Raw genomic sequence first — 19,406 nt, 5'->3', positions numbered from 1 at the left:
GTGGGAATCCCCGTCTCCTAACTCAACACTGCTCTTTTAAGTTAAATGATGAATTTGTACATTATCATTTAAAGTGGGTAAATCAAAGACCCATCATTCTATTTCTTACATCTCCTTTTCTCCATAAGGTTTGGTTCCTTTTTGAGCTGAGCATAAGATTTACTGGAATTAAAAAGTAGGGGAAAAAAACCCAAAGAGAAGCTTTGGAAAATGTCACCAACAGAGAATCTAAAGATACAAATCCATCGTAAACTGGTAATCGCACAAAATAGAGAAGCGGACTGTGGCTCTGGAAACGGGGTCACAATAGAATGAGTTCTTCAGTGCCCATGCGAGAGTCAGTGTACGAAAGCATTAGCCATGAAAGCGGATGGCAAAAGGTCCTAACAGAGCAGGGCTATATCAGGGTTTGAAATGAGCCATGGGACGACACTCTGACAAATGCTGTACATTCTTTCTGAGCTTGCTTGTCACCACATCGCTGGCAATATTTCTCCACAGGGACTGAGGAGACTTAGTGGCTGTGACGGAGACGTGGTCTATGGGTTTGGTGAGGGGTGTGTATGTCTGGGAGGTGGTGGGGATGGATGGCTGTGCTAATGAACATTCTTTCTACAGACCCAGTACTTCCAACACCACCCTAGTAAGGGCTGATGTCTTACCACTTTCCTTAGAATCTGAGTTTCATCTAGCGAGGATTTCTCCACAATGTGGTGCCTGTATCACATCTCTCCATTAAAAGCTGAAAAGAAGCAAAGACAGGAAATGTACTGTGCTTCCCAGTAGGCAGAAATGGGGCGACCCGACGGACGACGGACTGCTCGGGTGTTGGCTGTCGCGGTGATGGGGAAGGCAGACCTACTCTTGTTTGTGAATGGCAGTGAGGAACGCCACCCCTCTTAACTTCTCCACATCGACACCACCGTATAGACAAATTGTTCACACTGATAAGCCCCTCAGTGGCAGCTCACTTCACACCTCCCCTCTCTTCTTTGTTATCACTAAGATAAAACAGCATGTTTCAGGCTGTACTCTACCTCTATCTAACCTTTTCTACCCAGGCCACACTGACACGACGTGGCAGGTTTATGTACCTCACACATCCGATCTTATCGAGAACCTGGCAGTGACAGTGTGAGAGAGACGCCCACCATCACTCACTGAGTGAGTTCTAAAAACAGCAGCAAACCACTCATCCCCTCACACGCTTTAATGACCCGTGTTATGATGTCCCCATTTTTAGATGCTTGACTGACTACGTGGCCTCAGAGGGGACACAGCTGAGGGCATGCGGCCATGTGCATTTTTATAACATTAAGCATCCCAGATGGATCTGCATTCACTTCAATTACCCTTTGAGAAAGGAAAGGTCAAGGGCTGGTTTTAGCTCTTACCTGCCACCAGCTTCACTCAAGGCGGAAGCCATAATGAGAACAGAAATGCCAATTGTTTTCTCTCTTTCTAGCATTCTCAGGCAAAGAACAAGAACTCTGACAGGCTGTTTTGTCTCAGGATAATATCCCTGACCAAAACACATAAACAAAAAACAAACCCAAACTTAAAAATTAAGTGAATTTAAAGGCTATTTTTTTATGTTTTCATGTTTATTTTAGTTTTTTTCTTTACCTTTATTTGGCTTAAACATTTTCCTGTGACTACAAGCATATTTTATACCAAATTTAGAATCCTATTCTTTTTGAAAATTACTTATGTAGTTAAATTTAGTGAATTTTGTAGTGGTGAAATCCCACAATCACTACTACATTTCAGAATCTCCTGCTTCTTAGAGTTAAAATGGGATGATCATTTAGCGAAACTGAGATCTTAATTTTGTCATTATCTTTCATGGTTATCATCAGAAGGCGCCAAGCAAGCTTCCAAAGCAGGGAAGCAACCACAAGTTCTACCCAGCTCTGAGACCTATGAGCCACAGCCATCAGCATGATACTGTCAACCTGAGTGCTGTAGTGGTACACACAGCTTTGTGGTAACCAACCACTCTCTAATTGGCTTCAATACCCACTCAACAAGCATGCCTAGTACTAGAAACCGAGTAACTATCCAGGGCTAATGAAGTCATGGATCTTGGAGGAAAACCCCCAACTTCCACTTTATTAAACCAGCATAATCCCTCACTACATTCTCAACTTATATTACTTATCTGCTTTACATTTTGATAGATCTGGTTTTGTTTGTTCCTTTTAAAATACAGTAATATAGTTCTGTTTACTTATTTTTTTTTCCGTCCTGAGGATTTAGTTCAGGGTCTGGTATACTTTAGTCAAATGCTGCTCCTTTAGATACATTCCTGGAGTTTAGTGGTCTTTATCACTATAAAGAATTCCACAGTGTGGCTATGTAACACATATGTATACTCTGCTTTATGATGCTTAAATGTAGGTTAGTGCCTACTCATCTTGACCAGTGTCTGAAAATTTCTTTAGGGTACAGGCCTAAGATTCTAACTTTCTGGTCATGGGCTATGACATTTTTAAGTTCCCTGGACACAGACAGTCTAGAGGAGGGTGCTGCTGGTGGTGGCTGGCAGGCAGCAAGGCGGAGACTAGGGTTTCTCCGTCCTTACGTCTGCTGCCAGGGCTGCACCTGGGATCACAGTTGAAGAGCCGGCGCTTTAGGAAGAGGAAACCGATTTCATTACTTCTTCTGAAAAGATGTGGCTGGTGAAGTTTTATTAGGTGACTGAAGTCGGCCTGCTGTACAATTTTAGCAAGCAGATTTTAGAACTAAAAATAGGTAACAGAAACACCCGGTGTGAATGATTGCATCAAGAGCTGAATTCCCGATGCGATCTACTGGTGGTTCGGGTCCTGTGCACCTACCTGCTCCTGGTGCTGCTGCGCTGAGGTGGCCCAGCCTCAGGATGTGGTGTTTGCAGAGCATGGCAGCAGAGTGCTCCTGTCCTGAATGAGTTCCTAACACCCAGGCAATGGCCTGGATAGAGATGATTAATTTGCCTGTGTATTTCTCACAAATTGAAGTGAGAGTCCTACTGGTCTGGCTATTTTTATATGTTTATATACAAAAAGAGTCATCAATGTTAATGCTTTTATTTTATATCAAAGTGTCAGAGAAGTTCCCCTTATTCTTTCTGTGAGCACTTATAAAAATCTTGACAAGAAGACTTCACACATTTCAGGGTAAAGGGGCATAAACAGGCTTATACAGTCTGCAAATGGTTAACATTTAAACTGGAAAGAAACTGATTTTATTTCAGATTTAGCAATATAAAAGGTCAATTAAGGACAAAAAAATGTATCAGTAACCAAAAGCATTTGCTTACATCATTCCAAATTTACAAAACAAAGTATCTGTTTTCTGAGCCAGAGAACAGGTTCAGACATACTTTCACACCCGTCCGCCGCGGTCCATGGCTGTCACAAGGACACTGACTGCGGGCACGCTGCCAGCAGCTCTGGCGTCACCACGCTGCTCTCACCTCCTTTCCTTCTTCTCTCTCAGCAGCTTCTTGCTCTCCTCTCTTCTCCTTTTGTTCACTGGGTTCCGAGGATCGTAGATCTCAAACGTGTCTGAGTCCTGCATGCTCGCATCCTTCACCTTCCTGCTCCTGTCCTCAAACTGGAGCACGTGTGACATCCTGAAAAAGAGGAGAGAGACTCAGTGAGCTCAGGCTGGGAACCCCAAGTAGAAATTTATCCCCGACTCTCACACAGGGAACCAGGCAGCAGCCGGCACCAGGAGGGGTCGCTGCTTACGGGTGCCCATCCCACCTGGAAAGCAGTTCTACAAAACACATGCTGTGGTGAGCAATCTCACTCAGGAGCAGAGTGTCGCACATGTGCAAAGCCCTGGGTTTGGGTCCCCAGAACTGCATAGCCAGAAAGAAACAAAGCAAAACTTTGGAAAACACGCCCGTCTGCTCCACTACTGTGCATTTCTAGGGATCTTTGCCCTCATGCTCATTGCAGATTCCTCCCGGTGCGAAACTATGATGTCTACCTGCGAGTCTCCTAAGACCACATTTGGAACTCTGTCCTCTTTTTTTAAGAGTACACTCAACCATAGAGAGCCAGCTGTGGAGCCAGATGCCAGCCAATGACCAGACCTATCTGCTGCTGTGTTCTGAGTGGTTCAAAGGGTCAAAAGCAAGGATTACACTAAAAACAAAACAAAAACCAAGCCCCCCCCCCAAAAAAATCCCACCTTTAAATGATGTGTTAGGGCTGGTGTGCAGCTCAATGGCAGAGCATTTGCCTTGCATGCATAAGGTCCTGGGTTCAATCCCCAGTACCACTAGCAAATTAACAAAAATCAAATAAACAGTGACAAACAGAACAAAAAAAGTGTGCATCTATAAGATAAACGTTTAAAAAATAACCAAAAGTGATGTTCAAATTGTGTTGTGGCTGTCTTTTCTGGGAGGGTCTGAGCTTTCTATCCTAAAGGGACTGGAACTTCTGGCGTAACTCCATGAACTACTTTTCTCCTCTCACTGTGGATTACAGAAAGTTTACTATCCTGCCTTCCTACTTCAGCAAATGCTCACTGGTCTTAAGGTATCAGCATGTGCTTGATTTCTAAGTGGTCATAAGCTAGCTATCCTTAGCAGCAGGGAGCTGTGCCAGCCGTTAGCTGTGCCCCCATGGTGAGGAGCCAGCAGGAAACAGCGGAGTCAGAAGACGTCAGGGCAATTGAACAAATTAGAAAAGAGAAAAATTCAGTTTTTATATGAATAAACAAAAGTGGTAAGAATTTTCTACTAATTATTTAAGTGAAAAAATCCAGTTAGTATCAGTGCATCTTAAATACGTATTTCCTTCATCATAGCAGACAGGGAAAAAAACAAAACAAAACCCTGCATACGCCCCTTGCAACTTTCAGAGGAGCTCACATATGACGGTGATTTCCTTTGATCTGTCTAAGCAGAGATTTGGACAGTTGGTACTGTCAGGAACTCCTGCTCTTTTCCCTGCAGGAATAGATGATGAGTGACATTTATTTGTATAGAAAACTCTATGAGTATGTTCAGATTTTGAGGATTCCTGAGGAGATTTTGGGAGGAAAGGAAAATATTACAGATACTGCCCTTTTGGGGATATGCATATGGACCATTGCTACTTCCTTCTGTTCTACTTTAGAAGGTCGTGGTGATGCAGTGAGTATCGGTGACATACAGATGACCTACATCATATTTACACGGGGTAAAACACATTCAAATTACTATGTGTTATCATTAATAATACAGTTTGTTCTGACTTTAATGACTGATCTCAACACAGGAATGAGCCACATCACATGTGAGAACTTCTGACTTCTAACAGGTACATGTGTATATGTGTAGATGCCCTACAGATTCTGATTTTCTTGTGTTTTAAATTTCCTATGGTGTTTATTTGGGTGTTAACTTCTGAGAGTGGCCAATTCCTTGAAAAAGGTTGATTTTTTTTCCAGTAACCAGGGAAACAAGGAACCAGTAGATCCAGCTGGAAACACAACTGGATTTAACCAATTAATGTTGACTTACCTAGGTCTAAACAATCAGTGACAGCTCATGTCACTTCTGAAAGCCAACTACCAGCAACAGCTTCTTGCTTCTGAACATTGGCTAATCGGTGGAGACTCGCCCAGTGAAGTGCTTCTGAAAGCCAGCTAAACAGCATCAGCCTCTACTACTGAGGCTGCTGCTAAGCCCTAAGCAATTCCCCTCCTCCTGGACTCTACAGAACATCTTCAACTTGCTTCCCTTGGCGTGCTGGACAGGTGAGAGTTATCTGAGAGGAGAGAACCCCAATTGAGAAACTGCCTCCATAAGATCTGGCTGTAAGGCATTTTCTTGGTTGGTGGTTGATGGGGGAGGGCCCCGCCCACATGAGTGGTGCCGTCCCTGGGTTTGTAGTGCTGGATTCTATAAGAAAGCAGGATGAGCAAGCCATGGGGAGCAAGTCAGTAAGCAGCACCGCTCCATGGTATCTACATCAGCTCCTGCCTCCAAGTTCCTGCCGGATTTGAGTTCTGTCCTGACTTCCTTTGACGATGAACAGTGATGTGGAAGTGTAAGCCAAAGAAACTCTTTCCTCCCCAACTTGCTTTTTGGTCATGGTGTTTGGTCATGCGGTAGACACTTGGAGTCACTGAATAAAGTAAAGCTCTTTACATTTTGGTAATGCACTGTATGACGAGGCCTCTCCTCCCATACTCCTGCAGTCTGTCCTGTGCACCCCACAAAGTGCACCCTAGGAAGGGGAGCATGTGCAATAGCGCGGCAAGGCTGTCCTGCTGAAGGCCCTTTACACACCACGGGAGCTCAGGCCCTGCGCTGTGAGCTCCTAACAGTCTCCCATCACCGACACCTAAGCGAACACCTAAGCTGGCATCACATGTCTTTCAAAACAATTGTATTTAATACTTTGATATCGATGCTTCACTTACCCCACTACCCTAGTTAGGTTATTAACCTTTCTACAAATTCATTGTTCTATTTTAAAAAATAATCCCACATTCTGCCTCCAATACAGATTTTTTTATAACACCTATTTCTAGTAGAGATTATTCACATGTTTCAGAATGACTTTATCAGACTTTGTCAATTAAAAACATAAAAAGGTACCTTCCTCCTTTCAATGCCATGAGACAATCTTGCAACTATCGGCCCTGCTTGGCTCTGGTATAATAAATGAAATCTAGGCAAGTGAGCCACAGAACCAAGTCTACAGGAAGAAACCTCTCTCACAAATCTGAAAAACACAGAAAGCCATAAATTAAAGGAGCTGTCTGCTTCAGCTGTTTGTTTCATACGCCACTGCTACACAGGCCCAAATTTTTGATTAATAGCAATCTTCAACCCAGAGGAAAGGAGGGGCTCTCAGCTTACAGACCACTTCAGATTTAATACCACAACACTTGGGATGGCTGGCTACTCCACAATACTGTGGAATCTTTAATAGCGAAGAATGGCTCACCCATTTATCTTTCAACATGCTTTGGTCACTTCATTTTTAAAGTGAAAACAAAGTAGTTATTATGATTTTGGGTATAATAAACTCCTGACCTCTGTGCCTCCATAAATCACACACTGTATGAATTGAAAGCTTGCCCACACTTCAGTCTCCTGGGAGGGTACTGAGAACTTATTTCATCCATCCTGGAGGTGCTGGCACTTCAGTTTTGTACATCCCAATAATTCAGTCTTATCCACTCGATGACTGGTTATAAAACTGACCAATCAGAGCAATGAATTCTTGTGGAGTTAATTACACACTAATCATTTACATGTGAGAATTTCAGAACTTGTTTACTTGAAGGCAAAGACAGAAGTTTCATTCGGATTAACACAATCTTTAGCATAGACTTATGAGATGGGGGCTTCCTACCTCCAGAGTGGTGTCATACAATGAATTTTATTCTGATATGGGACTGTGTAAAAGTATACACCAAGTAAATAAATGGCTTTTTCCTGATATGACATTCAGTATTAAAGTTCTCAGATAACTGGGAAGACAAATTATGGGATGGCAGTGACATCTATGTAAAAGCCAGAAGATCCAATTCTGAGCTTAGTCAGAATCCCAACATTAGCAACTCATTTCTGATTAAGATGAAGTGAAATGATTTATCCCACGAGAATGTAAACAGCTCTCTTGCTAAAAGATTTCACAGCCATTCCTTCTCATTTCCAAGTCACCCCAATTTAAGAACATTTTTCTCTTGAAATAAACATGTTTATTTTGTTTTCTGAGATGGATTTGCTATGCATCCGGGGCTGGCCTGGTACCTTTCCAGGTGCTAGGATTACAGCTATGTGCCACCATGCCCCGCTCAAGAAACAATTATTCTGCGATTCTACTTTATTGTTTTGATTACTTAACTATTCTTCCTCTTCAGAGTCTTGTAGATTCTGAATAGCGTTTCTTATTCATTTTCTCTTATCATATGCCTTTACTCAGGAACACTATCAGATCAGACTGAAGTAGTTCAGGCAGAAGCATGCGGCATTCCAACGTGCAGCGCTTCCTATCTCCCCAACCTTATCAGCTGCTCATCACCGCTCACTGTTTTGTAACTGTCTGTTTACTGAACTGGAGGAGATGCAGGTGTTTGAGACAGTGGACGCCGGCTTCACAGCTGTATGCCCAGTGCTGAGCACGGTGGTTTCTAATGAGAATGAAATCTTCAGACCCTTGGTACTGGCCAGGCCTGGCACCGGGCTTGCTAGGCAACCACGTGACCTTCTGTGAGGAGGAGCTGTCTTTTATTTTAATGATAAGCTTCCTGAAACACCTACTGGGCTGCAGAGAGTCTCAAGTCCATTTTCCGTGACTTTTGCCAGCTCAGCACACACTAATGGTTGCTCTTAGAGTGCACTCTATCAGGCACTGCAAGGTCTTGCTCCCTGACAGACTTCAGTGGGAGACCCCTCCCGCTCCTCTGCACCTCCCACAGCTCCTAATGCAGAGCTCCCTCTGGGAGAGGATTTGTTTTGAAAGCAACTTTTTTTTTTTTTCTAAGTGCTTTTAGAACCCCTCCATCAGACACAGGGTGCACGTGAAAATCAGCTGAGTGTTTTTAAAAACCATTGCCGCCAGGCTTCTATCTTCAAAGGTATCCTGGAATTTAATTATTCTAGCATAAGGGTCCCAGAACTAATCATTAAAAACATCTCACTGGTCACTTTTAAATGTAAGGAGCATAGAGCCAAAGATTAAAAACTTTTATATTTCTGCACTGACTGATTTAATTCCATTTACCTTTGCTTTGTTCCTTCACAGTGAGAGAACAGCAGGTTCTTTGGGGAAAAAAAAAACTCTTATACTATTTTATTTTTGTGTATGAGTGTTTTGCCGTATATCTGTATACCATGTGTGTGCCTGGTGCCCATGGAGGTCAACAGAGGGTGCCAGGTCTCCTGGAAGTGGAGTTATGGTTAGTTGATAACTACTGTGTAGCTGCTGGGAACCCAAGCCAGGTCCTCTTGCAAGAGCAGCAAGTGCTCTTAACTGCTCATCATCTCTCCAGCCCCAAGAGTGGGTTCACAATGACAAACTATTAACACACCCGACAAGGCTTAAGTGGTCCTGAGTCTGCTCCGCAAACTGAGTCATTCCAAGGGCATAGTCCAGTCCCTCTCAGTGGTATGAAAACGAGGCAATGTGCTAGACTCAATCATCCACTCAACAAACATCTGAGGGCTTCTTATGGGTGAGTCCACTGCTAGCTACTGATGGTAAAAAGGCAAATGTGACCCCGGCTCTGCTCTCCAGAAGCAAACTGTTTATTTGGGAGAGCACATAGACACCACAATGTGGCAAACATGTGTTTTGGAATGTTAACAAAGCGTGAGACAATAATCAGAGCATCCCGATAGTGTTCTCCAAAAGCTCTCCCATGCTGCCTGGCGGCGTCTGCACTGGCTATGGAGAGGCAAGGAAGAGGATTTCACCCCCTCCTTTTTCTCTGCAGAGCTGGAGGCTGAATCCAGGCCTGAGCAAGCTGGGTAGGCACCCTACCGCTGAGCTACACCCCTAGCCGACCAGTGCCTTCTCACAGGCAACTTCTGGGAAGGTAGAGGAGTCTGTGGCTGCTGACCAGGTGGTTTCATGACAGTTTTCAGAGGTAACAGGCTTTTATCTGCAATGCTGGAGTTTTAACCCTGGGAATCAGTCAACCGTTAGTTCAGTGCTAGGTCTAGGAAGACAAAAAATCAGAATGGGGAGTGCTCCTTCTGGAAAACAAGAAATTACAATGTAGCTCTAAAGGGAGGATCATAAAGGAACCCCAGGCTGGCCTTTGTTTGAAGCAGTTCCAAAAGAGACACTGCAAAGGCCTCAAGAACGAGGGCACATCTTTGGGGAAAACACTGCTTAGAAACAGCATTAACTTCCATCATGAATCTTGTTAATGTCTTAAACCCTATTTCTGGAATTCCAGTCCCAGCTTCTTTTTCTATTTACAGTTAAGATGCCAGCTATGACCCCATCCAACTGCGGGTCTATGCGGGGAAGAAGCAGGGCCCAGGATCTGTCCTTGTGATGACGAGTGTCTGACAATGTCAGGGGTGAAATCACAAAGGGCTGTAGGGTTGCACTGTGGCCCATGACAATTTCCCTGTCTTTTCTTCTTTTTCTCTCCCCACCTTCCCTCATATATTTTTTCTTTTTTTCTTCTTCTTCTCCTCCTCCTCCTCCTTCTTCAGAAAATGCAGCAAATCTAGCTGTGAAAAACCTTATGGTTTAAACCCGTTGGTCCATTATCTACAGAAGGAACCCTAAATTTCTTATGTGTCCTCTTTTTTTTTTTTTTCTTTTTTCTTTTTTTTTTGGCTGTGGTTTTTTGAGACAGGGTTTCTCTGTGTAGCTTTGTGCCTTTCCTGGAACTCACTCTGTAGCCCAGGCTGGCCTGGAACTCACAGAGATCTGCCTGCCTCTGCCTCCCAAGCGCTGGGATTAAAGGTGTGCGCCACCACCGCCCGGTCCATGCCTTCTTTAATCTGGCTTTCGCATGCCTGACCATGATCTACATGATTCCCTATCTTCCATTCCAGACATGCTAGACTCTTGGGAGCTTCCTGAAGAATGCCTGCTCTCTCCAATCTCCTTGCTGCCTCTGTATTTTCACGTCTTCTCTCTCTCTTTCCTCCCTGCCTTGGCTGTGCCGTCACCCCGGCTCCTGCTTGGCTTGCTTTCTCCTGGCCTCCCTGACAGTCCTGACCATGGCTCTAGCCTTCTTTTTGCAAGCCCGTCTCTCTGGGGTGCTGTGAAGAACAGAGCTGTTTCATTGGCCTTTGCACCTCATCATCTAGCAGTGCTTGTTCAGAAGAATGCTGATGATAAGTACTTGTAAACAAGTCAGTATTTCTGGGACTCCTATCACTTCTAAAAAGACCTTTGGCTAGAATACTGACTGTCTTTACTTTTCTCCTTGATAGTTTTAATATACAATTCCAAATTATTTAGCAATTACAGGTTGTATAAACTCCTTAGTTTCCAGGCAAGTAATTTACCTTTCAAACGTTCTAGCAAAGAAAAGGGCTAGTTAGTACTAAAAGCAAGGAATTTCTTCAGACAGCACGTTTGTGCTATAATAATCTAGTGCTGACCTGTCTCAAATGGGCCAATTAAACAGCTTAAAGATTAACATCTGCTCCTGTTTGCTCACACTGAAGTGTGGGAAACGCACTCACGGTCCTCAGCCTTCTCCTTCCTGGTTTGAATGACCTTGTCACTCTTTGGGAACACACACATAATTTGTTATAACACAATTAGTTTGCATATTGTTATGACTTTGTATTTTCCTATTAACTTAGAATTCTTAAGAAACCCAACTAAATAGCTCCTGGTTGTTATTTTAGTTTGTCATTCTTTAGACTACAGATCACAAATGTACATGATTTGGGGGAATAGTCTGAAAGGTGGAAACAGCCTTTGTTTGTAAATACACATTTCAGCAAGACAAAACAGTTTCTAAGTGTTGCCTCCATTGAGTCTTTGAAGGACCACAATGCTCTACTAGAAACAGACTAAAGCATACTTTTTCTGTCCATGTCACTTCTCTGGAATGTTCTATCCCCTCCTTTTCTGGTCATTTCAAAGCCCATTTCTTCCTAAAACGGTTTCTCACTGCTTTGGTCCTCAGAATCTGCTCCTACATTTGAAGTTCTTCAATACTTCCTAGGGAGACCCGCATGAATGAAGTCAGACTTGAGTTTGACCCACTCATCGGGCTGTGGGAATCACAGGCCTGCTTTCTTACCTGTGATGAGAAGATGGTGAAGTCCAGCCTATTCACTTCACACAGTGCTAGAAGGCTTGGCCACCATGGCAAAGGAGTCTGAATATCGCTTTAACCCATGTGCTTCCTGTGTCTTTCTCAGGACTATAACTAAATTCCATGGACTTGGTGTCTTACAAACAGGAATTTATTTTCCCACAGTTTGAAGACAGAAACTGAGTCACTTGACTAGGGCGCTCTCTCCTTGGTCTACAAGATGGCTTCCTCTTACTGTGTCCCCACACAGTGTGTGTGGAAAGAGAACTCTTGTCTTTTTTTCTTCCTAGAGGAACACTAATCTTCATGGTGGTCTCACCCTTATAATCTATCTCATTGACACCTAATTTCTTCCCAAATGCTCTACCTCCAAATACTACCATATAGGGTATTAGACCTTCAGCACCTGAATCTGTGTGTGTGACCAACTATACTACCTACAAATTATGTTTGTACAAAAAATATTTATCACTTTCATAGTTTGGCATTTATAATACTGACATTCATTATTTTTATGTTATATCATCATATACTTACACTTTACTTGGACCCAATCAGTCTTGGATGCTTACATGTACATTTATTTCGAAATATGATCTGCTTCTATCAGACCATAAACTAGTCAGGGACACTATTTATAGTAAGAATTAAAGTAGACTAACACTGAGAGGAAAAGGAAGGATATGCTAAAAGGTTTCTTCAACTTCCAAGAAGGCACACTAGGAGTATGTGTTCATAGTGGACAGCCTTTGGGACAAATTGAGACTGGTCACCTGTAATCCTGAAGTAGACTTTTTACTAGGTATTGGCCTTACCAGTATTAAATTCTCTAGCTTCCAGTGCCCAGGCTATGGCAAAATAAATGTCTGTCAAAGCTATCCAGCATACTGATCACACTAAAACACTCACCATTTACCCTATGTCTTTTCCCTTGTGAGGACTTCATCCAGGACATCTTAGTATATTTCACTGTTGTGTTTCCTTAGGCTATATCTTGTCTCTCCGTGTGTGTGTGTGTGTGTGTGTGTGTGTGTGTGTGTGTATGCAGAGGCCAGAGGAGGACACTGGGTATCTTCTATTGCTCTGAGCTGCATTCTCTTGAGGTAGGGTCTCTCACTGAATCTGGAGGTAGACCAGTAGTCAGCAAGCTGCAGTGATCCTCCTGTCTGCCCTGCCCATCCCCCAGTGCCAGTCTGGCTTTTCTTTTCTTTTTCTTTCTTTCTTTTCTTTTTTTTTTTTTTTTTTTGTAGTTTCTGGGGATTTGAAGTCAGGTCTGTTCAGCAAGTGCTTTTACCCACGGAGGTGTGTCTGCAGGTCAGAGTGTCCTGGTTTTTGATCCCCTTGTGAATTTTGTGGAGTGCTAGTCAGGTCTTTGCTATGTGCCACGCCACTGCAATCTGATGTTTTTCTTATGGTAAGAAGTGGCTTCAAGGCTCTTGAGCAGGTGGCATTTTTAATCACATGGCATCCCCTTTCTCCTTTTATCAGAAACTATGCTGGCCACTTTTGTTTGTTTCTTTTCCTCCTTCTACTGGTATTCTTATTGGATTATATGAAACTTACAGGATAATACTGTAAATTGGAAAGATAGTTTGGTTGTGGATCCAGAGGTGGCACTTACCTATCTCTATAATAGTTTGCAGTTGGTCTTTTACATAAAGATTCAGAGAATTATTAAGTCTGTTGCAACATAATTGATGACTGATGGGTCAGGTTATTTTTAAGAGTTGTTATTTCAGCTCCTCTGCCTTTTATGGATCTGTTCTGTACCTCACCACATACTGAAGGCACTCTCAGGACTTTCAGTAGACATGAAGGTCAGCTGGAGTTCTCTCTTCCCTTTTGCAGATAACCGAGCTGAGGCTATGGAAGGGCCCAGAGGAAGTTCCTACTCTGAAGTCAGAGTCCTAGTCCACAGTCCTGAAAACTGGGAAGCCTAAAGAGAACGGCTGCTGCTGCAGGAGAAAGTTTTCTGCTAATGAAAAAAAAAAAAAAAAAAGACCAAAATAGTTTCCAGAAATTTGAAAACTGCTCACAAACACTTGGTGCTTACTGTGAGTTTGCTAAGAAGGTGCATTACAAAGTCACGTGTACTTCAGCTGCTGTTTAAACTACAAATGGCTATCTGATTAAAATTGAACATTTCTTATATCGCTTAGGATGTTTAAACACGTTCTAAACAACACTTTTATTTCTGTTTTTAACTATCAGAATGTTATTTTTAGGTTAAAAACTTAAGGATTTTTAATTTTAGATTTTTCTTCATTTCTGATTCCAAGAAACTTACTTAAGAATTAAGAGGTTGGGTTTAGGTACTAGCATGCATCAAAAAGAAAAGTGTAAATCTTTTTCTAACATGAAGTATGCATCCAAGACCACAGTAACACATGTGAGCAGAAGGGGCGGGCAGAAAAACAGACACGCGCCCTGAGATGGAAGCAGTTACAAAGAGCCCCAGAGGAGCGGGGCCGGGCACTGCTTGGGTCCAGCAGAGCAGGTGGCACAGACAGAGATGCCTGAGGACGGGGCGGTGGGAATAGGAAGAAGAATCAGGATGGACGGAGGCTTAACTGGGCAACAGAAACTGACCTAAAGGAATCAGACAGACGTGAAGCCAGAAACAAGAGCCATGTCTAAAGCTGACAGTCGGAGAAAAGGAGGCACAGAGCTCGAGCTAACAGAATGAAGTTCAGGAAAGAGAAGCTTAATAGGCACAGACCTTTGGAAAAAGACAACAACTACAGAAATCAGGGTACTGTCCCTGTTCACCACTAACATGGAAAAATCTCCTCGTTCGGAGTTTTAAAGGAACACTGCCCCTCTGGGGTTTTGAAAAGCCAACTCCAAACACTGTCTTTCATTTTCCTTAGTTAAAAACGATTAGTAAATATTGGGTACTGTTAGACTAAATGTGGAAGATATACTTTTCCAAATAACTTCGGCAGCAGGAGAATGCACTTCCTCGGCTTTCTTGCCCATCTAACAGCGTAACACTGAGCAGAACCAGGTGGAAAGATTTAAGACGCTTTCCAGAAGACAGCTGCAGTGTGTGTCCTTATACCTGCTGGGAGCTTTAACTGACAGTTCAGCCAGGAACAGGAACTCTGTGGCCAGCAGACTAACTGCCCCACAGAGGGACGACACAGCTCCCAGCCAGAAGGTCTCTGAAGCAGCTAGGGCACAGGGCTGGCTGCTCGTCTCACTCAAATCATACCCATGATCAAAGCTTCCCTCATGATAGAAAAGTATTTCAGGACAAATTGCATGCAACAACAGAGTCAATGCTGAAGAGCTTTCTTCACTCAGAAGACAAAAGAAGCAGCGGGGGTGACTTCAGAGGCTGGCTGGAGAGCTTAGAATTAAAATAATCACCATTCCAGAGTCAGCAACTCTGATGAGGCCCTATTTATAACGAACCACACTGGCCTTTTGCAGGATTATTTATAGTTCTGTATAAAATGAACAGTAACCAAGGACCCTGGTCTATAATCATATTTCTTCTGGCTTCATTTGATCCCTACCTAAAACCTGGCTAAGAGAGAGGAATGGAATAAAACATTTGTATTACATCGAACTCACGATTTTATGCTATCCAAAGTTGAACAATGTCTGTTCTGCCATATCGCTTCTTGTTTCCACACTTTTGAGTCTAGTCTCATGGAGAGAGTCACTATTTCATTAATGAGGCATTACTATGCATAAATAAAATAGACACAAAACCCCCAAACCTCAAAATGTATCTCCACTGTTAAGGATTATGATAGAAACTAAGCTCAAGTTAGCCACTGTAAGTGGTTATAGGTCAACTAAAGAAAAGTTCTAGAAGTTATCAACTGTAACAGAAATGGTACAAATTCCAATTACTGTCCTGACAGATCTACTGACTTCAGTGGTGACTTGAGAACAACGGACAACATCAACGATGACAGCGACACATTTACAGATCACTGACTGCTCCTAACGTCTTACTAGCCCTTTATAAATAGAACTTCTCTTGATCCCAAACTGACCCCAGCCTCACAAACAAAAAAAGTGCCAGTATTACCCTCACTTTATAATCTGAAAAACAATGACAGAAAGATTCCATAATTTCTCCAAGATCACAGAGCTAGGAAATTTCCAAGCTGGGATTCAAGATTAGGTCTAACCTTAAACTCCCATGCTCATAACCACTCTATTATGTATATTTCTATGAAAACACACAGGAACTTCTCTAAGTCTAGCTAAACATACCTATAACTTTCTCCCCAAATTTTAATTCTTCAAATAATACAAATAATGTTAGGGATGTGAAATTTAACATCTTCCAAGATTTACAAGAGGTTGGACAATTTTTTGTTTTAAGAGCTATTAAGTCCTAAAGTTACATTGGCAGCTTATTGCTACAGTTGAAAACAACAACACTACTGTATCAGGAAACATGAAAAATATGCAGACTAATTCAGAAAAATCGTTGCTTGGGTGGAAAAACCTCAGATGGTATTTGAAATAGAATGCCATAAAACACTGATGTATTAACTTTCCTTATCTAAGGGCTGGGAATGTGGCTAATTTGGTAGAACGTTTGTATGGCATACAGAAGACTCTGGGCTTGAGCACCAGCACTGTGTAAACTGGACATGATGGTACAGACCTGTAATTCCTGCACTTGGTGGCGGGGGTGGGGTATGTAAAGCAGGGTGACCAGAAGTTCAAAGTCATCCTTAAATACTTAGAGAGTTTCAGAGTAGCCTTAGCTATATGAAACTCTGTTACAAAAACCAACCAACCAACCAACCAACCAACCAACCAACCAACCAGTTTCATCAGAGTAATGCTTTACTTTTTATAGCTTGCTATGATATCTTAATCATTTTGATCTTTCACCATCTCAAGTTCCTCCCATATAATATACTTACAATATCTAGCTTGTAGGGTTAAATGGGATTGGTGATATGTGAATATTTAGTATTTACTTCTACTTTTTTATTTTTCTAGTCAAGGTCTTATTGTAGCCCAGGTTGGCCACAAGCCAACTATGTAGCCAAAGCTAGCTTTGAACTCCAGATCCACCAGCCTCCACCTTCTGAGTGTTGAGATTACAGGCATGTACAATCTTGCCCAATTAATTTCTTTCTTTTCTCCTTTTCTTTGAGACAGAGTCTCATTCTGTAGTCCTGGTTGACCTGGAACTTGTTATACAGATCAGGCTGGCCTCAAACTCAGAGATATCTATGAACCTGCTTCTGCCTCCTGAGTGCTGGGATTAAAGGCACATGCCACTCTCTTGCCCTCCTTTTTTCCCTTTTGTTTTGAGACAAGGTCTCACACTGTAGTTCAGACTAGTCTTGAACTCAAGGCAACCTTCTTGCCTCAGCTTCCTCTCAGGTGCTGGAATTTTATAGATATATACCATGCCACACACAATTTAAGTTTCTCACTTGGAGGCATGAGAATCAGGAGTTCAAAGGCCACCTCAGCTACACTGCAAGTTTGTGCCAACCTGAGTTATATGAGTATTTACCTTAAAAGAAACCAACTAACTACCAACCAATCAACCCACCCACCCACCAACCGAAATTCAAAACAAAAGAGCTCAAGTGCAACAGTTTATCAGTTTAAATAATTCCTCTAAACAAAGAACGAAACATTATTGCTACATTTGACTAGGCAGTTAACTGCAGTAGTACCAGAGAGGGAAGGGATTATAACTAATTCAAAATGTCAAGTGGTTGAAAGCCTAAGGATCTTTGGAAGAGGGTTTTGTAGCTTGCATTTATACTTGGCCATCCTTGCCGTGTTCTAGGGATTCACAACAGATAAAGCATGAGGAGCTGAGACATCTACTCCGAGACTTGGTTCAAATTTCATGTGTTTCTTGTCAGTGTACCAGAGAGGAAATGGAAAACACCTGACCAAATGTCTCATTAAGAACACATATATACCTGGACCAGAAAGATGGCAATTAAAACACTGTATTCCATTCTTTTTTTCTACATGCTAGTTATTTTCCACGTGTGATCTTTTCCATTTCTTTGAAGGGTTTGTCTAAAGACTAATTATTTCCTTCTTGGCACCGGGGTTGCAATTCAGGTAGAGGCCACCTGTTAAATAATGGGGCTCTTTTCTTCTTTATTATTGATTCCATGGTCTATTGTCTAAGTTTCTTCCAGGTGTGGACAACTCAAAGAAAATATAAATGTAGCACATTATCCACGCAAGCTTTAAAAGTAAAACTGTAAGTGCAGAACAATAAAGGTCCACCTTACCCTCCATGTACTAACCAGTAACATGCTGCCAATGGCAATTAAAAAGTGGGGTACTGGCAGAAGAACAGACAAAAAAATTAATATAAAATAATGAAATGAACTTAAAAATACTCCAGACCTCACTCTGATAATATCAGTTGAAGAAACAGGATTATTCATTCGGTAGTGTACAATTTAGAAACAAAAAGTTCTAACGTTGGCCTAATATAGCAAATCAGTTCCAGGTGGGCTTTTGATGGCAGTTAAAAACAAAAATAATGGCACAGAACACTAGGGAAATATATAAGCATATTCATACAATACAATTGGGATTATGAAGACTACAAGAATAACATCAGGCAGAGAACATGTAGGGAAACCCCCACATAAGTAAATTATAAGGCAGTGACAAGTTCTTAAAAATATTTCTACAAAAATAATATCAGTGATATTTAGTAGCTTTTGCATATCAATTAGAAATGTAAAAATAGGGCTGGGGACGTGGTTCATGTGGTAAACTGCTTGCATGAAGGCCTACGTTCAATTCCCATCACCATATAAACTTGATGTGTTAACACATATGTGTAATCCCAGTATTTGGGAAGTGGAGGCAAGCAGATTAGAAGTTCAAGGCCACCCTCAATTACACAGTGAGTGTAAGGCCAATCTGGTATAAAGGAAACCACATCTCAAAAAACAAAATACAAAAATCCTAACACTAAACACAGAAGACATAAAACATAAACTTTATTACCGAAACCAAGGGCCAGATAATGTTTTCAAAGTGCTCAGTTTCACTATTAAGCCAAGAAATACAAATTAATACAAAGTTGCAGAGATTAACAAATATGTATCTCTGAACTGGGATGTAACACACACCTACTCACTTATTCTCTGAGACGGGAACTGAACGCCTCTGCCTTGCTGGTGTGGGTACAGAGGGTCTAGGGAAACCTGCTGTCGGCCTGCTGGGGTGGTCCTTATGAGTGGTTAAGGGAGAGGCGGAGCAAAGGGGCCCAAGGACCTCTCCAGGGTGATGTAAGTATTTGATCTTGTTTGTTTGATATGGGTGCACATACTTGCCAAAATTCATCACAGAGATAACAAATGTTTTGTTTGTTTTCTCATTTATAAATTATACTTCAATTAAATTTTTTGTGAGGTTTTTGTTTGTTTGTTTGTTTTTTGAGACAGGATTTCTCCGTGTAACTGCTCTGGCTGTCCTGGAACGCCCTCTGCAGACCAGGCTGGCCTCAAACTCACAGAGATCTGCCTGCCTCTGCCTCTCTGCTAGGATTCAAGGTTAAAAAAAAAATCCTTATTTAGCAGTTTTATTTCCTCTTAACCTTAGGAAATAACAACCAATTTATTAAACAGTTTATCAGTTCATTTACTCATGAAGGGCTATTAATTAAAAATTAGGTGAATTTTTCCAAAAAA

At 42.0% G+C, this 19,406-nt stretch overlaps 1 protein-coding gene and 1 non-coding gene across 2 annotated transcripts in view; one reads left to right on the top strand and one right to left on the bottom strand.

Moving 5' to 3' along the window:
- Window positions 1-3,065: 3,065 nt before the first annotated feature.
- The window catches only part of Cwc27 (CWC27 spliceosome associated cyclophilin), a 178,772-nt gene continuing 162,431 nt past the window's right edge, over window positions 3,066-19,406 (bottom strand). Inside the window, exon 14 of the mRNA XM_006982703.4 lies at window positions 3,066-3,616. Coding sequence (XP_006982765.1) covers window positions 3,454-3,616 — 163 coding nt within the window. The 3' untranslated portion in view covers window positions 3,066-3,453. The remainder of the gene's footprint in view (window positions 3,617-19,406) is intronic.
- Trnaa-ugc (transfer RNA alanine (anticodon UGC)) lies at window positions 4,202-4,278 on the top strand. The gene has a single exon. It is a non-coding gene; the product is annotated as a tRNA-Ala (tRNA).

This window comes from Peromyscus maniculatus, chromosome 15 (assembly GCF_049852395.1).
Source record: "Peromyscus maniculatus bairdii isolate BWxNUB_F1_BW_parent chromosome 15, HU_Pman_BW_mat_3.1, whole genome shotgun sequence".
Lineage (NCBI taxonomy): Eukaryota > Metazoa > Chordata > Mammalia > Rodentia > Cricetidae > Peromyscus > Peromyscus maniculatus.
The sequence above is the reverse complement of the archived record's forward strand: the minus strand, read 5'-3'. Positions and strand labels throughout refer to the sequence as shown.